The sequence below is a fragment of the Prinia subflava genome, chromosome 6 (genome assembly GCF_021018805.1).
Source record: "Prinia subflava isolate CZ2003 ecotype Zambia chromosome 6, Cam_Psub_1.2, whole genome shotgun sequence".
Lineage (NCBI taxonomy): Eukaryota > Metazoa > Chordata > Aves > Passeriformes > Cisticolidae > Prinia > Prinia subflava.
In genome coordinates, this window is record NC_086252.1 from 9,572,170 (window position 1) to 9,598,975 (window position 26,806).

Consider the following 26,806-nt stretch of genomic DNA (forward strand, 5'->3'; position numbering starts at 1 on the left):
GATTCTTGAACAGTAGTGGATAATGTAAAACTTGGCCCAGAGTTTTGTGTGATGGTTTTCTTTTTTCTTCCTGCTGGGGACACTTCTAGTTCTCCTGTCAGTCCTTTACCTTTATTCCTTCTTGTGGCTTTTGGTAGTTACCTCTCCACTTAAGGCTTATTTAGTTAACTTTGTTGCACCGATGAAAAAACCCACAGAGGATTATGAAGTGCAAACCCATTCCCTTTGGCTCAGGAAATCCCCAAGCTGCTCTTGCTGGCAGCTGAGAGAAGTTCTGGAGAAGCACTGCTCCCTCCATGCCTGTTCTGTTGTAACACTGTTATCTCGGCTATTGCTGAGGGGCAGGAGAAGTGGGTAAGATGATCTGCAGTCTAACGCACTGTGGCCCTGTATTTTGGGTTGTTTATTCTTCTCCCTTTTTTATGTGCTTCCTGATGAGCAGTTGTTCAGCAGCAGCGGCTTTGCTGCATTGGCAGGGACAGAATCACTGGAGTTTGAGGTGTGCTGCTGGGCCAGCAAGCTCAAGAGTTAAAAGTACTGCCTGATTTAAGCACAAGACTTGTCTCTGCCTGGGCTGAGGCAATGCTTGAATTAACCCAGCAGTGAGAACAGGCTGTCTCTTATTTGAGTTTATCATTATCTTCAGCTCAGAGTGTTTTTCTTCATTTCTCCTGCCTTCCTAAGGTTTGCCTTTGTGGCTAAAATGCTGCCCTTTTTTTTCTAGGTAACAAAGGTAAATCAGTTCTTTACCAGTTCAGCTGGTGACATTTGCTGTTCCCTGAGCCTTGTCGCTTTAAGGCCCTCTGGATTGCCTTGCATCTGGACAAAAGAAACAAAGTTAATATCCATTTTTGTTTCTGCTGAGTGGATTTACATGCTTTGAATTGCCTTTCTCTTCTTGGGATCTGACTATAAGTGTTTTCCCGAAACAATAGGATCGTGCAGGTGAGACAATACTCATTTCCTCACCTGTGTGGAAATTTTTATTTTTCATAGTGAGGGCTCTTACTCTGAATTCCTCTGTGATATTCTTCATAATACTTAACTGTAGATACTATAAGGTTCAAGTAATGTAGTGATGAATAGGAAGAATATTTTGGTTTTGCCCATATCTCAGTAGACTGATTGCATTTAACTTGAGGGTATAACCACGCAGGTGACTGATCATTGTTGTGATTGTGGTGTTTTTCATTCTTTTTGTGGGGGGAGGAAGTATCAATCCAATGTGCAAGGCAGAGAGCAGTCTGCAGTTACCATTTCTGCCTGAGAACAGTCTGTTTCCCATCAGGAGGGAGAAGCTGATTCCAGCTCCAGTTCCTCATAGTTAAAAAACCTGGAGTTATTTTTAGCATTTTGAACCTGTTCATTCTCATTATCCTGAAAAGAGTTTTTCCCAATGAGCATTGACATAAGCTCTCCTGAGCTGTATCTCAATGCTTTGTGGCTCAAGTAAGATTGTCTTCATCCATCTATTTCAATACCTTTGTTGTTTAGTTTTAAATAGCTGTTGTAAGATACTTAAGCCATTGTTCCTGCATTACATAGATTCTGTCCTCAAGACAAGAAAGATCCTTGGCCTGCTGGTGAAGGCAATTCACAGTACTTATGGAACTTCTCTAGTTCCTAGGGTAATTGGAAAGGCTCATCTCATTTCAAGAGCTTCACCAAAACATATTCTTTTGAGTTTCTACTAAAAAGAAATATGACAAAACAGCTGGCTGTCTTCAGGACCTTTGTCATTTTGCTGCTACTGTCATCTCATGAATGTCTTTACCCTGTCAGTTTTCATAGCACCACATTTCCAGCAGTAATTTTTGGTATATTTTAGTACATTCCATCTTTTGGGCATAGGAAATTTCCACTATCCAGGGGATGTGGTAGTCCTTCTCTGTGGTTTCTCAAAGGCAGTTTTTAGGTGCTGCTGTCTGGCTCACTGTTAGGTATTGGAAACCAGAGCAGAGTGCCCAAGGAAGGAACACAAAGCTGACCATGAGTAATTCCTTTTGGGATTCGTAACTAACACTCGATATGCAACATAGACAACATTTCACCCACTGAATTTAGCTGGAACTTATTGATCTTTGTGGTTAGCGAAGATGAGATTATATAAAGGAACAGTCGTAGATTTCAAACAAGGGGAATTGGATGATTGTGTGAGGTCAGAAGTTTTTCAACAGCACAGCTGCACTCTGGGAGCAGTGTGTGTCCTGCCAGGCCAACTCCACATTCTTAGTGATGTAATTTGTGTCTATTCCTGATGTAGTTGGAAATACAGTGTACCACTAAGAACTCTGGTGCTCACATGATCATTTGGGACACCTCTAAACCTTTGCAGAGTTTAGACATAGAAATCTATCTACACTATGTGTGTGATCTTCCAGAATCAAAAGATGCATCACTGTGGTTCTTTGAAAAACCAGCTGCTCACTCCTCAAACAGTAACACATGTGTCAAATCAATTAGACAGAATAACTGCTTGTAATAGATTTTTTTGCAAAATAAGTAGCTCTTTCTATTCAAGTGCCATGCGTTGTTTTCCCAGTTCTCCTCTCCCTAGACAAATGCAATCCTTTTGCATCACTTGGTGGGATTTCCCCACTGAAATGTTTTCATGCTTTTTCCTCTGATTTCTGAAAGACATGTTTTACTGATTATCCTCCAGCAACCTCAAGCCTGACAAGGACGCACTGTTATAGTTTTCCATGCCCACAGGGTTTGTTGTGCCTGGAAACTTTTATAATGAATGTGAGGAGATAGTAAATCTTTTTTTTTTCTTTTTCTCTCTTTTATTTTTTCCACTTTAGATTGTTAGTTGGAAAGAGAGGATGGGAAATCTACTTTTAGAACAACCATGTGATGAGGAGGGGAACATTAAGGCAGAGAAAATACAGGAAGGAGGAAAACATTATGACTAGTATCTCCAGATCTAATCTGTTGGTTCTAGGTTATTTCCCATTTTTCCTGGCAGTTTTTTCTGGTGCCTAGCTGAGCAACATCAATGCAGTTCTGCAGGCCTGGCTATATACATGGCTCTGCTTAAGGGACAGGGTTTATTGCAAATCTTGGAACCACGTTGTTTGTTTTGCAAGGTCAGGTCCTAATTTTCCACCCTGAGCTGTAATTTCACTTCATACCTGATATGAGAACTGAATTACAAGTTTGGGAAGGGGAGGAAGAGAGTCTGCCAGGACAAAATGCTGCTCTTAGGCACAACCCCCCATTTGTTTCCTGGTTTTAAGACCTTTTTAGTTTGTAAGTCCAGGAAATGTCTTATTTGCATAGAAGATTAATATGAGAGCTTTTGAATAAAAGTATAAAATCATTGGTGCAAATAATATGCTGATTTAAGAAATGTTTTCTATGTTGCTTTTTCAAGAATTCCATTTTCTCAATTCTTGGCTTCTATCACTAGGATGTGGCAGGAGAATCAAAGAAAAGATAGCTTTATATTACCTTCTGTTTTAACTCTAAGGATATATGTATTATTTCAGAATATATTTAACCTCACTTGGTTGTGTTTCCATATGACTTCTTTGGGGTCCCACGTGCATTTACTGTTTTGCTTTAGAGATTTCTTGTGCAGCAATAAAAACTTGTTGTTTAGCAAGACTTTGTTCTCAGAGTACCAAAATAATGCTCTTGTGAGTGAGGATCCTGATTTCTAACCTGTAATTACATTAATATTTTCACAGCTGCTGAAGGCAGACTGAAAGGTTTTAGTGAATGTAGAAGGTTTGACAGGTTTTAACCTGCAAAGGAAACTTGGAGCTGGGACTCTCAAATCTCTTAAATTGGATGGGTGTTGAATTCATATTAAATAAAAACTTGGCATTACACTTTTTAATAACTTTTTAATACACAGTTAAGATAGTGTAGTAGAATAGCAGATCTAATAAGCAGGCACATGTGTGTACATATATAACTTTGTATGCATAATTAAATTGGAGACAAGAAGAATTTGGTGCTTGATGTTAAGTGCTGATTAATCAGTGTTTTATGGCTAGCTTTTTTCTTTCACTAAGCTGTGAAATGTGTTTGTTTTAATTAAAAGATTTGTTTATAAATAACAATGAACTGTCTTTATGACTTCTTGTAAAGCAAGGGCAGTGTTATTTTGGTTTGTAGCTAACACTGATTTAGTGAGAATCTACTTCAAAGGGATATACCCGGTGCCTTTGAAAGTCAGCATACATGGGCCCCTGATACAGGAAATAATTTAAGTGCTTTCCTTTTCACATGAAGTAAAAAGTGTGCATAAAGACTTCCCAAAATAGGAATGCTCTCCTGTGACAGGGTTTCATTCATACTGCTAAATATGGGTTAGGAATGTGATGTCAGATTTAAATATATTGACCTGTGCTCTTTTTTTACTGAAACGGCTGTAAATGATTTCATTTTCATCCACACACTTTGCCTAGCTCTTTTGAGTCAAAAGAATTCTGTCGGAGAATTTAAATCAATTCAATCTTCAGTTAGCAAACTTCTAATTACTGATTCTGCTGTTGGAAAAACAAACAAGCTTTTGAAGGTCTATGTTTAAATATACGTGTGCTATAAACTCCCTTTCTTCCCAGCCCGTGGAGCAGACTGAGCAGCAGAAAAACTCAGTGAAATTCAATCCCAGGCTCCTACAAAACTCGCAAATACCGAACTGTTCACACCTACCTTCATTCCACTCCCCAGCCCTTGTCCCTGCAGACTGAATGGCGGCCTTGAACTTCCGAAGGGCCTGCAGGGCAGCCAGCTGGGTTCTCCCTGCAGCAGCTGGGGGACCTGAGGGCCTGCACTTCTCCTGCAGCAGGCTGCAGTGTCCCATGTTCTAATTCTAATCCTGCAGCAGGGAGCAGTGTCCCGTGTTCTAATCCTGCAGCAGGGAGCAGTGTCCCGTGTTCTAATCCTGCAGCAGGCTGCAGTGTCCCATGTTATAATCCTGCAGCAGGGAGCAGTGTCCCGTGTTCTAGTCCTGCAGCAGGGAGCAGTGTCCCGTGTTCTAGTCCTGCAGCAGGCTGCAGTGTCCCGTGTTCTAATCCTGCAGCAGGGAGCAGTGTCCCATGTTATAATCCTGCAGCAGGGAGCAGTGTCCCGTGTTCTAGTCCTGCAGCAGGCTGCAGTGTCCCGTGTTCTAATCCTGCAGCAGGGAGCAGTGTCCCATGTTATAATCCTGCAGCAGGCTGCAGTGTCCCATGTTATAATCCTGCAGCAGGCTGCAGTGTCCCGTGTTCTAATCCTGCAGCAGGCTGCAGTGTCCCGTGTTCTAATCCTGCAGCAGGGAGCAGTGTCCCATGTTATAATCCTGCAGCAGGCTGCAGTGTCCCATGTTATAATCCTGCAGCAGGGAGCAGTGTCCCATGTTCTAGTCCTGCAGCAGGGAGCAGTGTCCCGTGTTCTAATCCTGCAGCAGGCTGCAGTGTCCCGTGTTCTAGTCCTGCAGCAGGCTGCAGTGTCCCGTGTTCTAATCCTGCAGCAGGCTGCAGTGTCCCGTGTTCTAGTCCTGCAGCAGGCTGCAGTGTCCCGTGTTCTAGTCCTGCAGTAAGGTCTGGGCCAGAGCTTCCGCACTCAGCACAGCCCCTGCAGCTTCCTTTGCCTCAGAGCCTTAGGTGGGACCCCGCCAGGAGCGTTCAGAGCCCGCCCAGCCAGGCAGGCGCTCTGCCAGCTCTCCCAGGAGCCCCTTCCCCACAGCTCATTCCCAGCAGCGGGACGTGGACACGGTGTGTGGTGGTGTTTGCTGCTGCTCCTGCTCTTTCCCAGCTAATTTCTCTGTCCTTGACTTCCCCATCTCCCACAGCCCCTCCTGACTCTCATGGCCGTCCCTTCCTCCCCTACCACAGCCCCTCCTGACTCTCGTGGTAGTCCCTTCCCTACCTCCCACTGTTCCATTTGCACAAATCTTTAAAGGAATGTATTTTTTAAGTTCTGCCTTATTTTATGTTCAGCATGGGCTACAGATGTAGCACTGCTTTGTTTCTTTTTGAAGGGCAGTTGTGTAATACTTAGAGAGAATTTCTAGGCCTGTGTTCCTGGTGTTTTGTTGTTAATCTATTGATGTTGTGTCATTTCAAAGACAAGAAAAGAAGCTCATTTCTAGGCAGCCCTGCTGTTCTTGAAGTTTCTTCCTCTGCATTTTAGCACTACCTGCTTCTCTGTTTCACATTGGACTGATGTACAGCGTCTTGGGATGCTGGAGCAGAAAACAGAACCTTAAAAATTAATATTAAAATATTGATAACAAAAGCCATTGGCAGATACTCAATTTACAGCATGTTTAGAGGTTTTTTATTAAGAGGAAATGCTGCTGGTTGTTTACCTTTTGCAGGTAAAGTGCTGCAGGTTTGTTTACCTTTTTTCTTTCTGGGCAGTTAATGTTCTGACTGACTCCACCTTCACTAACCCACTTGGCCTTTTATGATTAACTCAGCTCTAAAGAATTATGTAAACAGAACTAGAGATGAAGAGCACCTACTGGGTGGTGAAGCCAGCCATTGGAAACATTCAACACTGTAACAGATCCTTTAGGAAGCTGAATTTTTAATTCATTCTCTCCCCAAATTGAGTTAACAATTCAATACAAGTAAAACAGTTCAATTTCTAATATAAAACAGCAGCAGTAGTGTAATCCATTGCAGGGACCCTGTAGCAGGCAAATACTGTCTGTGGCATCTCTTCTGTTTGGAAGATGTGATTTCTCAGATGAGGGAGCACAAATAGTGCACCAGTGAAATGTTTATGAAATCTCTCCCTTGCTAGGGTATCTAAGCACAGAGACTTTCCCTTTTCCTGTTTTTGGTTTTCTTCTACAGCCTTTTTTCTCTGAATATTGATTTTCCTCTTCTATCCTTCCCACTGTCCCTCCTCGTTTTGTGGAAGATGTACAAATTTGATTCCATTGCTACTTAATTCATTGCTTAATTCCTTTTTCTCTTCAAGAGAGAAGTCCCAGCTATGGTTAATAATTTCAGATGTTACTGCATAAATTCCTCAGGCCTGCTGGCGTAGCAGAAATGTTCAGCTGGATACAATTTTTTGGTTTGGGAAGATAAGATGTGTGTTATGTGTTGGTATCAACATGCGTTATTGGATGCAATTCTGAAAGTATTAAGTGGCCTCTGTGTCAGAGATGGTGGGACCAGGCATGGGAGGCAGAAATTGTTGTAATAAGCAGTTGCTGATGTCTGTAGATGATAGGGAGAACTGTGACCCCTGTTTTGGGAAGCTGTGTAGTGTTTCAGAGAAGAATGTCTGCCAGGTAAAACTTCCTGTTAAACACCAAAGGAGATAGCAGCCTGCTAGGATCCAGAAGAATGGCCTGGCTGCAGATCTTCACAGAGATTGCAGGCTAATTCTGAGCACCATAGAAATTCCCTTGACTGATTTTTTGGAGTAGGAGTGGGGGGATGGGGAGTGCATAGCTTGGTTTGGTATTGGTTACTCCAGAACAGCAGCACACTGCTCCTGGATAGTCTGAGCAAAGGCTGAGAGTGAACTGCCACAGTAGAGAGTGGTTTCTTGTGTAATGTGGATTGGCTATCATACACAACTGTTCCAGTTTAATCATTTTGCACTCAGGAATGCACAGAAGAGATTGCTTTCATAAAACAGCCCACACTGGTTTTTTAGTTACGTAGTTATTAGGGGTTTAACAGTTAACTGATCCGGGGGAATTAATGCTTCAACAGCAACTGAAGTTAGTTCATTCTGAAAACAAACATTATGTAGGTGTGCTGGAAGAATTAGTCCTTGAGAAAGCATTTACGGGTCATTTAGTAGTTGGACATATTTGTTCAGCTATTACAAGTGTGGGAGGTTTTGGTTGGGAGTGGACACACACTTTTATCTCAGGACTAAAATCTAGGTGAGGTTATCTAAAATACAGGCATATCTGAATTCACCTAATTTGAATATTTTATATTATGTAATCTTGTAGTCTTTGTAGGTAATCTCTTTACTGTCAGTGTCTGCAGAGGTAAGAAAAACGGGTGTTGAATTTCTCCACCGTCTTGACCAAAGGTGTCAGAAGCCCTGGGCCCACATTAGTGGCTTGCAAGAAGATACTTTTATTCAGGACAGTTGCTTTTTGGGCTTTACCGTGTGGAGTCAGAGAACTGAGTGTAGTGCTGGTGTAAAGTTAGGGGCAGCTGAGGAAGTTCACAGCTTATCAGCTGCAGTCCTGCAGGGACTCCCACCACACTAGTGTGCTGTGGAGCATTTGTGATAGACTGCCATGTGGAGAATGTTTTGTATTTCTGTACAACTCAGTGAGCTTCCCAAGAGAACTGGGGGATGAGTGATTTTTTCCCAGTGTTTCATGAAGTTCATGGTGAGTCATGTGATGTCTGGATGGAACTTAAAGACTGAGAACCTTCTGATTTCTTTTTGCTTTTCAGTTTCCAGAGATCAGTCCTTCATAAAAACACTAAACTTCTGTCGTTGTTTTCAGTGACTCCCACTGAGGAGGGTGATTAGCTCCTTATCCGGAGGGTAGAGTCGCTCTGTGGTTTATGAGCTGCTTCTTTCTCCCAAATACTTCACTGCTCTGTGAGTGGCAATAGGGCTGTGTTAGCCCAGGAGTTCCCAGGACCAGCAGGGATGGTAGAGGTCACTTCAGGACTGCATCATCTGAAAACTGAGTGCCAGAACAATGTGGATTAAACCAAAGGGAACTTCACCTAGCAGAAAGAGCAAAATACCCCATGCTGAGAGACTGAGCAGAAATGTAAGTGTGAGGGGATGTCAGGAACAACTGCCCTTCTTGTGTGTAATGCAGAATTTTGGAATTGGAGGGGTTTTTTTACCCACCCACACTGTGTGAGTGCCTTGTTCCCTGGCTCATGTACACTTAAGAGTGTTGTTATTTGAACAACTGTTGATGTTTTTAAAGCCATTTGAAAGGTGACTGTGCTATGGGTTGTCAAATGTTTTTTTGAGTTTTGATGTGGGTCTGTTGCAAGCATGCTCCTTTCCTGTTTAGCAGGAAGCATCCTGTCATTGTCCCTGCAGACATGTCATGACAACGTGTTACTTGTTCTCACTGGGAGTTACAAAGGTGGAAGGCTTTAGTTTGCTTTTAACTTTCAGCATGTAACATAACTTGTGGAGAATCTTGCCAACATCACAGGACTCTGAAATACTCTTTCCTGCTTGAACCAACCTTCCTGGATCCTTACTATCAGTCCCAGGTTCTGTGTGTTTAGTGCATTTTAAGCACCGCTGTGTTTCTCCATCATTTATGAGCTGTTTTCAGGCTTATTGTTTTGTTTGCTTATAAAAATAAAATATGCATTTAAGGTTTAAATTCCACCTCTTTGTGTCTCCTGTAACCAAAAAAACCCCAAACTCATGCACAAACCCCAAACAGCAGTGTGTGTAGCACAGCACTTTTATCTTGGTTAGCAGCTCCCTTTTGCACTCAGCTAGGTTGCCTGCATTTGTTTTTTGGGACAAGCTGATTGTAATCACAGAATCATTATGTTGGAAGAGACCCTCAGGATCATTGAGTCCAACCCATCCCTAACACCTCAACTAAACCATGGCACCCAGTGCCACATCCATTCTTTCTTTAAACACACCCAGGGTGGTGACTCCACCACCTCCCTGGGCAGGCCAGTCCAGTCCTGTATCACCCTTTCTGTAAAAAAACCTTTTTCCTAATATTTCCTAACTATTGAGAAAACATAAATCTCAGCCAAAACACAGTGGAAGCACAGGAAATCCTTCTGAGAGTGCTGTTGTGTTCTGCAGTGTTGGTTTGGTTCTGTAGACCGTGGTTTGCTCTCAGTGTTTCTCTTTGAGGAAAGTTGAGAGTGCTGAGGGGTTCATCTGTGCATTCTGTCCTTGGGTGGTGGCTGAAACTTCCTTCAGTTCCAGCAGCAGAACCGGCTCTAATGGCAGTCCTTAGTGCTCTTCACTTGCCTCTTCAGTCTCAGCAGAAGCAGGCAGGTTTGGTAAAATGCTGGTGAACTCTTTCCATGCTTTGGGATGCCCTAGTACAGCCTGAATGTCTGCTCCTAGCTACCTTTTTGATCATACTTTGTTTGCATTTGTGTCTGTGCTCGTTGTGCCTTGTTTGTTCCACTGCATTTCTTTTCTTTCCTTCTCTTGTAAGTTGTGCAGGACTGATCTGCAGTCCAACCAAAATAGAAATGCAGGCAGATATTTTGCATGGAAACAAGTTGTCCTAATGCAATTCCAGCATGTTTTCCTAGGGCAGTTTAAATGAGATGTTTTATTGATAAAAAATCAGTATTCCTCTGTTCTCTTCCAATTCTAGTAGTCCTGGATGAATGTAGGAGGTCATCTGCAGTTTTAAAGTCATTGCAAGGAAGTAATTTAATATTTAATATTATTATGCCAACTTAATATTCCATTGTACTATGGTACTGAACATGAGAAACTTTACCAGTGTGACATGGTATATACTGAGTTGTTAGCAGAAGAAAGATTTTGTATTTCCTGTGGAGGATGTTTGATCTTAGAGTGGAAAGCACAGAAACTAAGTATTTTGTGAAGAGAACACACAGGAAGCAGGACAATCAGAATTGTCTTTTTTCTTGTCTCATTCCCAACAGAAAACAAGAGCAGGAGCTTCTACTTTAGCACCTGCTTCTGACTTCCTCCTTCAGTGACAGGCCTGGTTATTTTTGTAACTGTGCTTGGTTTTTTGGTGGTGTGGTTTTTTTTTCTCTGAGTTTGCAGAATTAATGAATTCTATGAAACCACCTTGAAACAACTTCCTTTACTGAGTGAATGTTAAACTTTACTGTCTAGCATCCCAGGAGCAGATTTACCCAGGTTTGGGGTTTGTTTCAGGGTTGGTTTGGGTTTTTTATTGCAGAAATAGGTTATCATTACCATCCTAATTTGCATGCAAACAGCTCACTTTAGAAGTGTGAGGAGAGCTCACAGTGATTTCATCTTCCTTAGGAGTTCCAAGCTTTACTAAAAGATTTGTAGAGAAATAGGCTCAGAGGAAAAGATAGTTAAAAATAATGCAAGATCAAACAACTAGGAGTGACAGGGATGGGAATAGAGTTGAGCAATGCTTCTGTCTCTTATCCTGTCTCCAACGCATCAAAACTGGGAAAGGGATCTCGACTTAAGCTTGCTTTAGTCATGCTGCCGCTAAAATTAAAATTAACCAGGAGCAGCTCTCTAGTCCACGTCACCGTGTAGCTGCCCGAGTCTTTGAGCAGGCACTGGGCATGGGGCAGCCTGGGCTGGCAGAATGGGAAAGCTGAAATTGCTTCCTTTGGCCTGAGCATAAAATGTTTGTGCTTAGTTCAGTGGAAACTCTTCCTCAGAGTGGGGCCTAAGGACGTTGTTACACAGTGTAATTAAATGCTGTTATTTTAATGATATAATAGAATTTAAAGCCTTAAGAAATACTTGCATAGTGTTTTAGAATGAAGCAAAAATGTACTTAATATGTTTAACAGTGAATGCAATTGATTGAAGATTAAATACTGTTTTAAGGGTAAAAAAGAATGCAACCATTTTTGAACAATAACTTGTGATGTAACTTTGCAGAGGATTCTTGTTTATGTGTAAGACAGTAATATACAGAGAGGTTACAACATTTAACATTCCTCCTCCTGACAGCTGTGGTGTGATGTTGGCTGTGGATTCCCTTATGCCACATTGAGTTCATGCAGTGTAGGTGGTGTAAGAGCAGTTCTGGCCCTTTCCGTTCTGGTTCTTGTTTCCCAGCTGTGTACAGGACACATCACTTCTCATTTGGTTCCTGCTCCTCCTCAGACTATTTGAGAGTAGCTCACCCTTCTCCCCAGACTGTTGCATCTAGTTTGGGAGGTGAATCTGTCTTTGTGATTCATTTCCTTTCACTTTGTCTTTGTTTTACAGTGTCCTGGTTTGTGGGGTTTCATCCTTCATTTTTTCAATTGCCTTTTGAGGAAGGAGCAGAAACAAACACCTCAATACTGCTGTTGGGTTTTTCTCAGTTATCCTCTTGAACTTTTCTGTTAAAATTATTAACTAAGACATTTTTAGACTCACTAAGCAGCTCTTTCTTAGGACTAGCTTTTTGCCAGACCAGGGTGCTGAGACAAGTCTTAACTATTCCAGCCACCGCGCTTGTGTGAACACATTTAATTAAAAGCTTGGAATTCAGATTCCCTCCCCTTCCCAGCAAAGTGTATTTTATGACTTTCAGGAGCACAAACAGCAAAAGCTGTCAGTCCCAGAAAAGTTCTTGTCAGAAGAACTGGTTCAAGCATAACTAATTGGAACTCCTTACTCTTTGCTGGTAATTATGGGAAGATGAAGAGAAATAAAAAGAGGTCAGAAAAATAGATTTTCACAAGATTACTTCATATTTATTTTTTTCCTAGGAGAAAATTACTTGTAGAATATGTAAAACACAAGCAATTTATTGTGGTATATATTTACAGAGTTCTTTGAGTTTCTTTTTGATAGTAATCCACACTGCCTCCTTGTAGAATTTGTATTTAAATAGGATATTGCAATCACCGTCATTTCATACATTCACTTTTTCTGTGTACAAGAGAGTTTAAACTGGGGATAAATTATGTGGGAGGATGATTTATGTTAAAAAGGGAGAAGATTGTGTATTTTAGCGGCAACCTACCAGAGACTGTGTCTATCCTTACTATTTTTGATAGCTAAATTAGACTGAAAGGTCTGAAATTTTGAGTTATGTTATGTTTTATAATATTAGCCGTGAAAATTTTAGGATTCTCCAATTTGATGATTCCCTACTCGTGCCAGGACATGTCTAGCATCTTCTGCTATTTTATCTCTTTGCTGTTGAGATAGCTGACACAAAACTCTGCATAAAACAATTACACTTGTATTATGTTCCTGTGCCAGTTCCTTGGCATCTGCTGTTTCTTGTATCTTTTGTGCTACTCCAGTGCTCTTCATTGCCTGGGGGGCAGGAGATCCTGTATTCTGCATGTGCAAAACTTGAGTGTCATCAAGGATCTACATCCAGTACTTATCCCAATAACTTGAGGAAAAGCACTTCTTTTCTAGAAGTTAGATTTTTATTTTTACAGTTTTTTTAAGTCAGCTGTGGCACACTACTTGACAGCTTCACTGGAGAAAAAACCACCAGTTGCTTTCTGTAAATAAATGAACTCAGTTAATGGTGGGATAGTGGTAGAAATCACATACTAAAGTACTGCATTGTCTTGTCTGTGTTGGTTAAACTTATTGAATATTGTTTGTTGCATGGTATGGTTTCCTCACTCATTTGTTTAATATGTAGGTTGGGTAATGTTTGCTGGTACCAGTGATGAATTTTGCATAATGAAATTAAGGTGTTCACAATGCCAAGTACCTGGAGGCATATCTTTTTGTATTGCAAGAAACATCTATTTTGAGCAGTTGGAAGAGTCTGGCACAGATATTTATGAAACAGCTTGAATAAAAGAAATTTAAACTACTCAGTTGGGTTTTTTTGGGCATTGACCTGATATCTAGCTGGTCATTGCTGGACGAAGTTTTATTAGATTCCAGTTGTCAGCAAACAATATTTGTGAAAGCTTGAGGGAGGAAGTACAGTGTAAGAGTTCGGATTCTTGCTGATGGAGTTACAGGAATTCTTTACACATCTGTGATCAGCCTTAACTGATATAGTTTGGTAGTTTATCCAGCTCTGAGTTTTATAATCCAGAACAAAAAACTAGCTTAGTGTGGGAATAGCCAGTGAGTATGGATTGTACTGGTTTGGGCAAGTTGTGTTGCTGCAGAAATAAGCTGATGTGAAACTGGATGGGTAAAATCAGATATCTTCTGAAAGCAGCTGAGATGTTTGCAACATGAGGCAGAGCAGCTGTCAGAAATGTTCTTGTGCAAATGTGGTTATCTTTATCTTTGGACTAACCAGCATTTTGTCTTCACAGCAGCTATACTTCTGAATGGAAGTGGCTTGCAGACAGAGCTAGAGTTGGCAGCCGTTGGACATGGCTTCAGGCCCAGATTTCAGAACTAGAATACAAAATCCAACAACTAACTGACCTTCACAGGCAAATACGTGCCACCAAGGTATTGTCTGTAAGCTCGTAAATGGGCTTTTCAAATCATCTTTTGACAGTGTTTCTTGTAATATTTATGTCTTTGGTTCCTTGTTGCTGTTGGTTTTTTTTTGCCCTGGACTTCTTGTGTCTGTGCAGGCTGTCACCTGCAGAGTTTAATGGGAAAGATGTCAGGAACTAAAAACTATTGTACCTTACTGGCACCAGGGTAGGACTGTGATTTGGGAACCTTTGTATCTGTTGTAGTGACTTTGTTAGTGGCTTTCTGGAGCCCAGCACACAGCATTTGATTTTCCCTTCTCAGGAGAGGCGAGGTGGCCTTTTCAGATGGGATGGTTGGTTACTCCTTTCTGTGTTGTGGGCTTTCAGGGTGGGCTTTTTGTTTCTTGCAGTGCGTGTTTATTCTGAGGGTTAGATGGTTAATGTTTGTACAGCCCTTTGAACAGGTCAAGGATTAATAATTACTAAAATTCCAATGTGTGTCATTCATGTACTAGTTTTTGTGAAATGAACTGCCTAGACAGTGGGAAAGTGACATTCCTAGACCATTAGTAATCTAGCTATCGATTTATCGTGTTCCTCAGGTCATTCTCACAGAAAAGAAGCCAAAACTGTGTGAGGTGGTGTGATAGTGAGGGGTTTTAGGGCAGGGCTCTGACTCTTCATCAGTGAGCCTCCTGTAGGTTCTCTGTGGTGTGTTGGGGTCAGATCAGCACAATAAGAGGAGTGAGAAGATGCCTCAGAGTTTATGTGGCTGAACATGAGGCTTAAGAGGGAGTTTAAAAGGAGAGAAAATCATCTCAGAAAGCATTTCCCTCTGAACAAACAAAGAAAAATTATTCCATCTTCTTCTTTTGCCCTCAGAGTCCTTCATGTCCAGCTTGTCCCTATTCAGGTTTTTTCTTTACAAAGAAATTAAGTGTCTTTGTCTAAGGATGTGTGTAAGGAGATTTTATATTTTGGTGAAGGGTGAGAATGCCCATGGTTTGGTGTTGTCCTAAATACCAGATACATGCACACTCTTATACCCAAAAGCTGTTGGTCTTTATGATGCTGTAGGTCAGATGAGCTACAGAAGAAACAAATATCAGAGAAATAAGAGGAAAAATATTATTTTGGTCATGCATTTTCTTTAGGTGGTGTGTTGGTTTGGAGCCAAATCATCTTCCTGGTGGAGATTTTTAGTGACATTCCTTTCTGAAACTCCATGGCCATTTTGCCAGCTGTGGTATTGAGTGTTTGGCAGTGTGTCCCACAGTGAAGGCTGACACCTCTTTTCTTCACATGGGATTTATTTTGTGTTTATAGTTTATGTTTATAGTACACCAGTGCTGCAGCTACAGAAGGATGTGTGGGCTGATAGAAGAACTCTTTGTTTTCATGTAGTGGCTGCAGAGGAATTACACAAGATCATTACAATTTGTGTGCCGTTTAATGGTTTCAGAGTGGTTTTGATCTGCTTGGAGTGGAAAAAAATGCGATTCATAGCCAGGGAACAGCAATTTCAAGCAAAGGCCACTCCTTGAGCACTGTAATGCAATAGGAAGGGAGATGAGTGACTTGTGGGCTGTTTCCTGACCTACTGCAGTGTGTTTTCATCTCTACAGACACAGACGTAGCACCTCAGAATCTTTGAGAGTCCTTCCATTAAAAAAACCAAAACAACAGAACAATTATATCTGCAAAACAAAACAATTTGATTTAGGGAGTAAGGCAGTCATTGCCAGAACCTACTGACTGTAACCTATTTAACTTGTAATATAGTCTGTATTGTCTTCTAATTCTCTACTCTTTTCTTCTGTGCCTTTCCCATCTCTCCCATTCCATACACTCTGACAGTTTTCCTCTTCCTTACCTGCTTTCCTCTTTCCATGCTTGGTCAAAAAATAAAGTACCATTGGAAGCATGTGTGTGTGTCTCTCTCTTTTCAACACTTCCAGTGTGTGTCTTCCCATTCCTCTGACCTCAGAATTTCGGTTTTAGACATTTTAGACTCTCTGTGGTTGTGACCTATGATGCTTTTGCTGAAAAGACCTAAAGATTCTAAATTCTAAAGGAGTTTAAAGCTGCTGAGGTAGCTTGTCCTCCTGTTGTGGCACACAAAAACGAGTTCTCTACTTGAATTTCCTGGAATATATGCTACTGGTCTGGATTTGTGTCCATCTGCTGTAAATGGAAAAGTGCAGGTGATGATGCCTGTGGCAAATGTAGCACTGACTTGATGGACATTCAGAATCTCTGTGCCCTTTTTAAACATTTATCCAAGTTTTCAAGCACCTTTGTTTATTTTTAGAGAATACCTTTCTTCTCACCTTTGAGTTTATAATTCAGTCAATGAACTAAGTTAGGCATAATGAGAACAAGACAATTTCACTTTTTCTCCTAGTCTCCTCTTTAAGGTCTCTTTGAGACTTGCTTTTATGTTTTAAGGCCAGTTGCTGCTGAGGCAGTAGTCAAGGTCTCTCTCAAACTACAGGATCCTTAGTTCTCCACTAGCCTAGGTGATGTCTGTCTTGCTTAAAGAAATAGCAATGCAGCTTCCTCATGTTCACGTTATGGCACTCTTCCTTGTTCTTGGATTGAGTGGAATATTCTCATTAGAAAGACAAATGTGAGGCAGAATTATATGGATCCCATTCTTTTAATAACTGCTTGATATTTGAGTAACAGTACTTCTAAAGCAATTAAGTTCTTTCTCTTTCTCTTTGGAAAAAGCCTGGAGAGGTTTGATAGCTGTCTCTGGTGTTAAATTTATTTGCTCAAGATAATGACAAACCAAGGAACTATTTGAGGGCTGGGTTTGACTGTCACAAGATTTTTGCTTTTATTTTGTTTAACATTCTAACTTCTTAAACCAACTGATACATTACCTAGGATTGTACTCGAGACTTCATTTTTCCTAATCTGTCACGTGGAAAACACAATAGGGGTATTATTTTTCTAGTTCCATTTATGAAACTCTGTTCTTTCCCTTCCATATAAAGTTACATTTATCTTATAAGGTGATGTTCTAGATGGTGCACCATATCTGATATAGTATTTGTGCAGATGGTCTTGAAAAGTAAGGACAGTGCTAGAATATTTAGGATAGTTATTTTTAATTATGAAACTCTAAAATGGCTCACCTTAAAAAAATCGGTTATTAAAATGTAAAAGGTGTTTGTTTAGAATTGTGTAATTTCTGCTACATAAAAATATCAGCCTTGGTGGTTTGTGTAGAACATGGATAGGAATAAAAGAAACAGAGCACTTTAAAATGTCTCCAGCAAAGTTTATTGACTGCAAAGACTAAAGTTCAAATCAAAGGGCAATTGTTTTTTAGAGAAAAACCTCCTCTTAAAACAGCAGGCAAATTAGCATATAATATTCTAATAAGTATGAATTTCTGATTTGAATTTTGACACAGATGTTTTAGCAGTGGCCTAACACTGGAGTGATTTCTGTTACAAGGAGTAGCATAATTGATACTAATAATAGCTTTTTTCTTTAAAACATGAGCACTGTTTCCATGTTTTAGCTGTGAAGTTTATTTTAAATCTAGCTAAGTGCTCCAAAATTGTCAAGAGGATTTAAGAGGAATGTGCCAGGTTTAAGTGCCCTTTAAAAATTATTGAGGAGAGTTAATCTGTTGTCAACCAACTGTGTTCAATTGCTGTTGTCTAGGGGATGGTGGTCTTAGAAGAATTCCCATTGCCAAAGGACATTTTGAAGAAGCAAATCCAATTGACAGACCAAGAAGCTTTATTAAACGCCACAGGGAATTCACAAGCTGCCATCGAGAGTCAGGATTCTCTGCCGGAACACGACTTCGAAATGTCACCCAGCAGTCCTACCCTGCTCTTAAGGAACATAGAAAAACAGGTAAATAAAACCAAACTGAGCTGTCAGTGGAGCCAAATGGCTGGCGTCAGAAACAGGGATGTTCCATGGTGATGACTTCCAAAAAGAAAGATATTTTGCAGTCCTGGGATTGGGTGGTGATTAGTTGAAGGGCTTAAATAACTGCACTGTACACCAGGTTTACAAATTAACCTTTTGTTTCTGACATGTCTGTGTTACCCCTCTGTTTGCCTCCAAGCAGACACGTAACAGCCTCTAAGAGCCATCCACAAACCTGCCCTGCTTTACAGCTGGGGCAGTGTAGAGTTTCCACGGATTGTTTCAGGAAATGCTTAGCGTGAGGTGAGAGAGAGCAGCTGACACTGGAGATATATTGCACTTGAAATTAAAAAAAGAAAAAAAAGCCCCTGCTTCATCTGCCTTTTCAGGCGTTGTAGGACTCTGGTGAGAACTGAGGAATTCCAGGGGTTTACCAATGTAGTTGTGAGCAGAGTTTTGCTTTGTCCTGTGTCAAATGCTATTTCCATGGTTGATTCCAGGAAATCCCATGTACACTCCAGCAGGGTTCTCTTTTGCTTGAAAGTACACGAAGGATGTGGTAGGATCACACTGCTGAAGGAGGTACTGGAAATTGGTTTTTCTTTTTCAGAATGAACTTAGGCGGTTTGTGTAAAACAAACCTGACAAAGCCACCATGGGGCAATAATTTCTTGCTCTGCTGCTCTACATAAATTCCTCGTGATACACACATTTTTTAAAAGGGGTATAAGTAGTAGCATTAAGTCCTAGTGCCTGTTCCTGAATCTCTGTACCAATTTTTCTTATTTGATAGACATACTTTCCTGTTATTACAATGTTTCCCCTGGTTGATAAATCTTATCCAGCACAGGCAGGAGTGAGGAAGCAATGAAACAGGAAATTTCTATGCTCAGTGCTGGCAATTGCATAAGGTAACCCGAAGAGCATTTTTAGAATGTGGTGAATGGCCCCTCTTCAAGGGGTGGCTTGGAGAATCAAACACACTTTTGGTAAAATTTCTGACGAGTCCAGGGATAGTGCTCTGTTTCCTGGTCCCCAGGTAGCCACTAACTTGGGCCAAGGGGTCCAAGAACTTTAATCTGAAAATTACTTGGAAGTAGACGAACACATCTCACACAGCACCTTGGATTTCTTCCCTTTTACACCACTAAAAGCCTTGGGGTTTGGTTTCCTTTTTGACTACCAGTTCTGTTCTGAACTCTGGAAGTCTGAGTTTCTTGTTCAGTGGCAGGAGCAACAGTGCTGCAGCCTGAAGGACATCTACAGAGATTCCCACAGAATTCCTCAGTCCGGTGTTAAAGTATTTCTTTGTTAAAAATAAGTAATTTTGCTTGTGAACCAAAGGTCATGTAGAATAAAAGTGACTAATGCTGGCAGTTTTTATTAATACTGTTTTCAAGTCCTTTTCACAGCCACATGTAGGTTTTTCCTTGTGTTTTGGAAGTCTGCCTATTTTTTTAATGTTCTTATATTCAGTAGAGACTACTCCTCACAGAATGAATTCTGCTGAGATTTTTAAATCAATCTGCTATTTTACTTGTTTGCTTTGCCCTTTTATAATTGGCTTGCTATTTCTGTGCTTTAATATCCATCCCTGAATTTTATTCTGATGTGAAATTTTTACCTGACTACCTCACCTAAATGTTAACAGAAAGTATTTGAGTTGTAATGAAACAAACAAACAGTCTTCCTCTTTCTGCATAAATGTAAAATCAAAATGAAAGGAAAACTTACTAGATAACCTCTAGCAAATCATGTTTTAAACATTCTTAGTTGTGAATGAAAATCCAACAAAGGGATGCAAAAGGTTGTTTTTTTTTAAAAAAAAGGAGTATGCCATTTCAGATACATTTAATTTCTGTGCAGTGTGCAGAACACAGTTTCCTATGAGCAAGCTACATTTATTGTGAGAATAGCCTTTAAGGTCTGACATTTAAAACAAAAAATCATTGTGAAATGTTTTTGGAGTCAGTCCACAATTCATTGCTTTGGAAGGAGTAATTCTTAGTCGTAACAAATCGGCTACATTTGTTTCATTTGTGTTGGGTGAGTTTTGAAAATCAGGTTTTTTGCAGTGGAAGGGGGGCAGTTGCCTCTCGGTGCTGTTTTTGAGGATACCAGAAGATCTTTTTCATTCTGTCTGTCATCACAACAGTCCTCAAGTAATTACACTTCCTTTTATAAAAACACCTTTGTCAAACTGTAGTAAGCAACGAAGAGGATTCTTTCAAGAACAAAAATACTTTGAGTGAACAAAATGTCGGATGAATAGACAGATGACCTTTTTTATTTCCCCCTGTTGAAATGCTTGTCAAACAGCCAGTTAGCAGCTCTGGCTGCAGCTGTTGTAATATCAGCTGTAAAGTGCTCTGGTTTCTTTTTTCCTTTTAAAATACTAAGGTCACTAATGTATTTGGGGCACTACTACTTCAAGTGTATAAACAATGTTCAGGTTGGTGTTGGTGCTTTGTTGGTCTTTTATTTGGATTTTGGTAGAGTTGAACGTAATAACTGTGAAAGAAAAACCATGGAAGAAACTAAATATGATTATTCTGTGAAATCCTGCATAGGAAAACAAGAACTCAGGACCTGAGCTGCTGAGTCTGGATAAAATTCTGACTACCTTTAATTTTTATTGTTTTTGCAGAGCGCACAACTAAGTGAAATCATCAGCAGCCTGATTTCTCCACTCAATCTGGCTCCAGCTTCTTCATCTCTTTCATCCAAGAGCTGTAGACACAGGCAGCTGGTCAATGGCATCTCCTTCAGGTGCGTGACAGTGTGGGAGGGTTTTATTGAGAGTAACTTTTGGTAAAGTTACCTATATGGAACTAACAATCATTGCAGTGTTAAATAAGGAATAGAGAACTGCTTCCTGCAGGCTTTAAGAGAAGTCAAGTCTGGATTGTAAAGTTAAAAATGGTAGGGTGTTCCTAAAGATGTCATGAACGTATAGTCACTGTAACTACATTTAAGTACTGGAAAGATGAATCTCTGGAGTAGTGAAAGAATATAGGAACACATTCATTGTGATTGTTGGAGACTTAATGCATTCTGCCATAACAAGTGCAGCTTTATTTCTGGAAAATGACAAACTAGATTAGTAGAATACGTAAGCAATGTGTATCAGCAGGGGTCGGTGTCAGGGTAGTAACATCACCCATTTTAAGCAGATCAGTCTTCAATAAAAGGCCAAGTTTATCTTTGCCACCCATATTTTCAGGAATTTGGAGATACTATTTTCCATTCAAGGTGTTTTTCTCTGGATGGATATACTTTCCAGGATGACTGTAGGTTGAAAATATTAATTTCAACCTACAGTTGAAAAATGTTTCTCGGTGCTAGTCTATACTACTTAGTAATTCTATCTTTTATTCAATGATTTCAAGTACAGGCTGTAATAATTAGTAGTTTCAAAACAACATTAAGGTAATTAATGTTGAAACAGTTACAAAAGGTCTAGTTATGTTGGCTATTTCTCCTGAGATACTTGTAATGTGATTTTTGAGGCTGCTGTTATTCACAGGTCTTAATTAAGATGAGGTGGATGAAGGAACTGTTCCCAGCTAGAGCTGGGGTGTTTATGGCAGAGGATAATTCCCTGCCTCCTGCTCCAGGAAGAGCTGGCCCCACCGTCTGTTTCAGCTTTGCTGCAGAGCCTGGGGCCTCCCACCAGGAGATTAGAGTGAGCAGCTTGAACAGGCAGCGTCTTTGGCTGCCGTCTGTTCCACAGCGATTGTGGGATCCTGCCCTCAATTCAGGGATGAGGGGGTCCTGCCATGTGGCATCCCCACTCCTGGTGTGTCAGTTATTTATCAGTGATGTAGGAGAAAATCAGAAGGTTCCTCTCAGATGGGGACTAAAATGGCCCTGGAACAGGAATTGCTAATAGAGATGGGCATGTGGAAGAAGAAAGAAATTTAGGCTGTGCCTTGAATCTGACTTTTTCATGACTTTTCTGACTTCTCCTCATCATGAGATGAGGAAGAATTCCTGCTTTAAAAAAATGTTTTTAGGAGTATGTGAAGTTAACTCCATGATGAGACACTCTAATGGTGTCACTTCAAGCCAATTCTCTTCTTATTATTGGTCATTGTCCAAAGTTAGTCTTTCCATCTCATGAGTAACACGGTGTTTGCTCATGGACCAGTCTCCTAATGTTGGTTGTTGTCTACTCATGACTTTAAAAAGTCCAAAGAAAAATGTCAGGACTTGGAAGATTTTCTCAGTGCCTTAGCTCTAAACTGGAGTTTGGCAAGTTAGGTGTTGGAAGACAATCTGAGAGATTTTAGGGCTTTCTAGATGCTGTCTTAAACATGAGTTAAATAGTTAATTTTAAGTTTTCACTGCTTATGAAGTGTTTTGAAATCTGCCAATGAATACTGTTCATTAAAGATGTGTGAAACAGAGTGGTTTTCATGAGAATCCTGCAGGGAAATTCACTGCCTCCTACTTCTTGGGGGGGTTTTTGAGTGTGTTTCAGGTTTTTGGTGGTATTTTGTTGTTGTAGTAGCTGTATGTTCAATTAATTGAATTAACTTATTAGTTAATTATTCACTTATATGCTGCAATTAACTTAATTCTTAACTGCTTCTCTCCTTTTTTTCTAGAGTTCATTCTGATTGTATTCAGTATTTCAGAAAGCAGAAATCAAAATCAAATGGAAAATAAGGGATTTCTTTTTTAATTTTTGAGATGGGAAAAAAACAGATGATAGCAAAAGTTCTTGAAAGTTCTTGAAATTCGTTGTAGGCTGTTGATGTGAAAACCCCAATTTTCCATTTTTAAAGTAGGTTTAAGTGTGAGATGCTCTGGGGTTGGTAACTGTGGGGTTACAGTGGCTGTGGAGTGGAAGTGGAGGTGCCTGGACAGTTCCTGGTTGGCTGAATATGGGTAACCTTGAATTGCTGCTTGTCAAGGCCCAATTACATTAGTGCCTTCCCTTTTCTGTGTGGCTTTTCCTTGCTCAGTTAAATCTAGGTGCCAAGATAAGCCCAAAGCGTGAAGATAGATGCTCATAGAAGCATTCCCTAAGCTAGGGATACCCACTTTCTTATGAAGGGAGAGGATGGAAAAATGTAATACTTTGGGACAAATTGTGCCTGTCTGAGGGCTTGCTGTGCAGGCTTGCATCTGGCAGCAAGGTCAAGAGCAAGAGAGGCAAACCTGTGAGCTTTGGAAGGAGCAGTCTAGCAAATTCATGACTTTCACGTCTGGCCATGGCTCATTTTGCTCTTCTGTAGAATCACATTTGGAAAACCACTCAGACTAAGATCAGACTAAATGGGTGACTCAAAGCTTGGTTGGGAAACCTTTGGCACAAGTGGCAGGAAAACCCCACTGCCATGTACTTGAGCTCCAGGCACGAAGATGAGATCTCTCTTCATCTGAAACTGGAGCAGTGCACTGCTGCAAGGCACAGGAGGGCAAACAGAGCAGATGTCACAGACCGCACAGAAATTACCAAGGGCCTCAGCAGACCTCCACAGCAAAGGCAGGAATCACACAAGTTGAAGAGCCAGGCTGAGGAGCTTTTTGTTCTAATTTATCTGTCCAAGTTATCCCTCACTTCAGAGAGATGCATGTGGAAATCCACAAGTTGAGCTTGGGACCATCTGACTTAGAAAATATTTTTGAGAATTCAGAGAGAGTATTTTAAGAAATCTTTTCTGTGGACTGTAAACCTTGTATTTCTTTCTCAAGCCTTAAAAATGCAGTGTTAACATTAAGAATGTCATGCCTCAGTATTTCAGGCTTTTTCTTGGCACTTACTGATATGTTCCTTTAAATACTTGGTACAATCCCTCTGTTAATTAGCATGTTGTTTTCATGTGTCTGTGTTGCTTATTGGATTATATTGATGTGTAAAGCCTTGTCACCACTCCAAAACAGCATGGGATGGTGTTTAATCACACTTCCATAACAAGCCCTTTCATTTAATAAAAATGTACTGTTGAAAGAGTACCACCTGTCAAAAAAGATTTATAAGTGGCCTTGTAACGAATTCATTTTCATGTTCTAGTGTGTCATAACTTTACTAATAAAACTGTGACTTGTCAAGAGACAGAATAATCATTTGTGCAGATAGATGACCTGTTATGAACCAAGGCCAAAATACCTTGTGTAGTTGCACTGCTTCACACAGTCCAGAGTTGTGGTCAAGGTCTTCAGTATTGTAGAACTAAAAGCCACACTTGAGTGCTTTTTGCAGCAAGCCTTCAACTTTGCAGGCAGATTTTGCTGCAGGGACGAAATAAAATCAGGAATAGCTGTAACAGGAATGTTCATTCTTCCCATTGAGTCATTCCCACCCAAATGGGAGAGTGTTTTAGATTCTTCCCTTGTGGTGGTGCCTGTTCTGTCACCAGACTGGCTGTGGGTTGGTGAGAATGGTGTGAGGGTGTTCTACACATACACACAGGGGCTTTTGGCCATGTCTTTGTACTTGATTTTGACTCTCTACACTTGAAGTTGTAAAGTTCCTGATTTCGATACAAATGCTTCACAGTGAGTTGCAACCCTGTGCTGAATGATCACTGGTTTGTAAAGCTTTACTTGGGTTTCAGTTCCTGAGCAAAACCAGAAAATCTTGGAGGTTTTAGGACAGACCTCTAGGTCTGCTTTGTGTTAGCATGACTGCTGTCTTGAATGGAACCTCTGTGTGAAGGGAAATATTGATTGTAACTTGAAATTCACGTGTGTTAAAAATATTAGAGAGTTCTTGAATTTGAGAAAAACAAAATTCGATATATGCTTGAGGGTTTAACTTCATTTTGACATTTGTTTCCATGAGCAGAAAGATGAAGAAGAGTTATAAACTCCCTTTCCTGTCCTGACTGGGAAGTAATTAACTAGCAAAAAAAGCACAGTTGTCTGAAACAGCATGCTAAAACCTTGTGGTGTTTATAAAATTCTCTGAGAATTAGGCAGCTAATGCTAATCAGTGTGTGAAATCTTGGCCTGTGCATGTGGAGCATATCTGACGTTTTGTATTTCCTCTCCTCATTATCCATGGAACTGCAGAGCTTCAGACAACAGAGAGATGTCCTCTCCAGGCAGCTGGCTGCTTGACCATCAGCACATCAAGAAAAGGAGGAGGGACAGGACGAGACTCAGACCTGTCTCTGTGAACAATGTGAGCACATCTGCCCGGACAAGGCCACTTCACAGCTTCCAGAAGAGGAAACTCTACAGAATGCACAGTGCCTGCCACTGGAATCAGCAGGTAGGCCCTGCCTCTCTGTTTGGGAGAGAAAACAAGAGAGTCCTGCTGCTCGAGTCTGCCTGTGTCTTGTCTGGTGTGCCAGAGGACAGTGCACCTTGTGCTGCTTATTCGCTGCGTTCAGGGGCCATGGAGTGTCTGCAGGAGCTCTGAATTAATCAGTTGAACAGAAAAATTAAAGGTGACTCAGAGTCCTGCTGATCAAATCAGTTTGTTCTGTGGCTGTCTTTAAAGCTCTTGTACAATCCAAGAGACAGCTTGAGGGATCTTTGGAAGGCCTGACTGAGGAGACAGGCTACAGTGGAAAGCATCTGCCTGCTTATTTTCAGAATATTTGTTTTAGCTACAGGAAAGTTTACACAGCTGCTGGCACATTATTTTCCGGGAAATTGAATTGCAGTATCTTAACCTTGTTTCCATTTTTGCTGTTTCTGATTAGTTGCATTGCGTTTTTCGTGACACTTAAAGAATATCTAAAACTATTAGAATTTTCTGCGTTACACAGGAATTAATATTTTAAACTGGAAAATAACACACTGTCTTGTGCAGGGCAAGGCTATCTGCTCGCATCTGATATTAATAGCATATTGCTGGTAAGAATATGTAATGAGTTAGCTGTGGTGCTTAAAGAAACAGTCTCATGTGGGAGCAGAGACAGCATGAACTCATCTTGCAGAACAGTACTACTCCCAGGAGGTTTTCATTTCTTGATTTGACTTTGCCTTTCTAAAAGTAAGTGTAGTACTGAGGGAAATCTCCCTGTCTCCTCAGCTTACTGTCTAGGATTTGCTAAGTGTGCCAGTGCTCTGGAGAGCAGTTTCCCCAGCAGGGATGTTCTGTGCTGACTCAGCATTCTCTGCAAAATGGCAGAGGCGTCCTAGTTTTAGCAGGATACTTTATGGAAAAACTGTCCAGCTTCTTACTCGTTTGAGTTCCCAGCTTCCTGGCAGGGGGGTTTAAAGACTTGGCAGCCTACCTGCCTGCTAGGTTTGGGCCACAGGGGATGGGGGTGCTGAGTGAGTCTGGGAGCTCTCACGAGGTGCTTAGGCTTTCCATCCTCCTTGCATTGACCAAAGACACTGGTATGGGCTTGGACTGACTGCTTCCCATTCACTTCTGTCACAGAGGTGCTGTGGCTGATGCCTCCCACTGCTTCCTGCAGCTGTGGTGAGAGCTCCTTAGCAGGAGACTCGAGGAGTTTCCCTTCCTCCTTCTCAAACATGAAGGGTTTTCACTGCAGATGCAGTTTCTAAATAACAGGCCTTTCTGGAAGCCTCTGCCTGCAGGTTGAAGTATTTCATGTTTCTACAAGCACTGCCTGTGTCTCTGTGTTCTGAGAAGTGGGCCAGAGTTGGTGAAGTTCCAAGAGTATCAATAAAGGCTTGTGATCAGAAACTCCATGTTGTAGCCTCACAGCAGGAGTTCAAGGCAGAGTTTACATTTTTACCTTCGACCAGATAATAGAGCTTAGCTCTTCATGCTTGATCGCTTACCTTGACTTGTAGGCTGCAAAGAAAGATTTATAATTAACCTTCACCTGTAGACTGCCAGCAAAAAGTATGTTTTTAGGTTACTAGTTAAGGCTTCAAGTATTGGAGCTGGTGCAACTGTGTGTGTGCTCCATGCTCTTGACATCTCTGGTGCTGGGTTACCTCCTATTAACCCAGCTTCAGTGTCTCTGTACCCAAAGTGCAGA

The 26,806-nt window shown here is 40.9% G+C and overlaps 1 protein-coding gene across 4 annotated transcripts in view; it reads left to right on the top strand.

Moving 5' to 3' along the window:
* Positions 1-26,806, top strand: part of KANSL1L (KAT8 regulatory NSL complex subunit 1 like) — a 60,127-nt gene that overhangs the window by 8,794 nt on the left and 24,527 nt on the right. For 3 of the 4 annotated variants that reach the window (XR_010080730.1, XM_063400123.1, XM_063400125.1), the window contains exons 3-6: positions 13,878-14,019; positions 17,673-17,870; positions 20,536-20,657; positions 24,912-25,113. Coding sequence is in view for 3 of the 4 variants with exons in the window: in XM_063400123.1 (XP_063256193.1) it covers positions 13,878-14,019; positions 17,673-17,870; positions 20,536-20,657; positions 24,912-25,113 (664 nt within the window). In the remaining variant the exon portion in view is untranslated. The remainder of the gene's footprint in view (positions 1-13,877; positions 14,020-17,672; positions 17,871-20,535; positions 20,658-24,911; positions 25,114-26,806) is intronic. The other variant, XM_063400124.1, reaches the window with a different exon arrangement.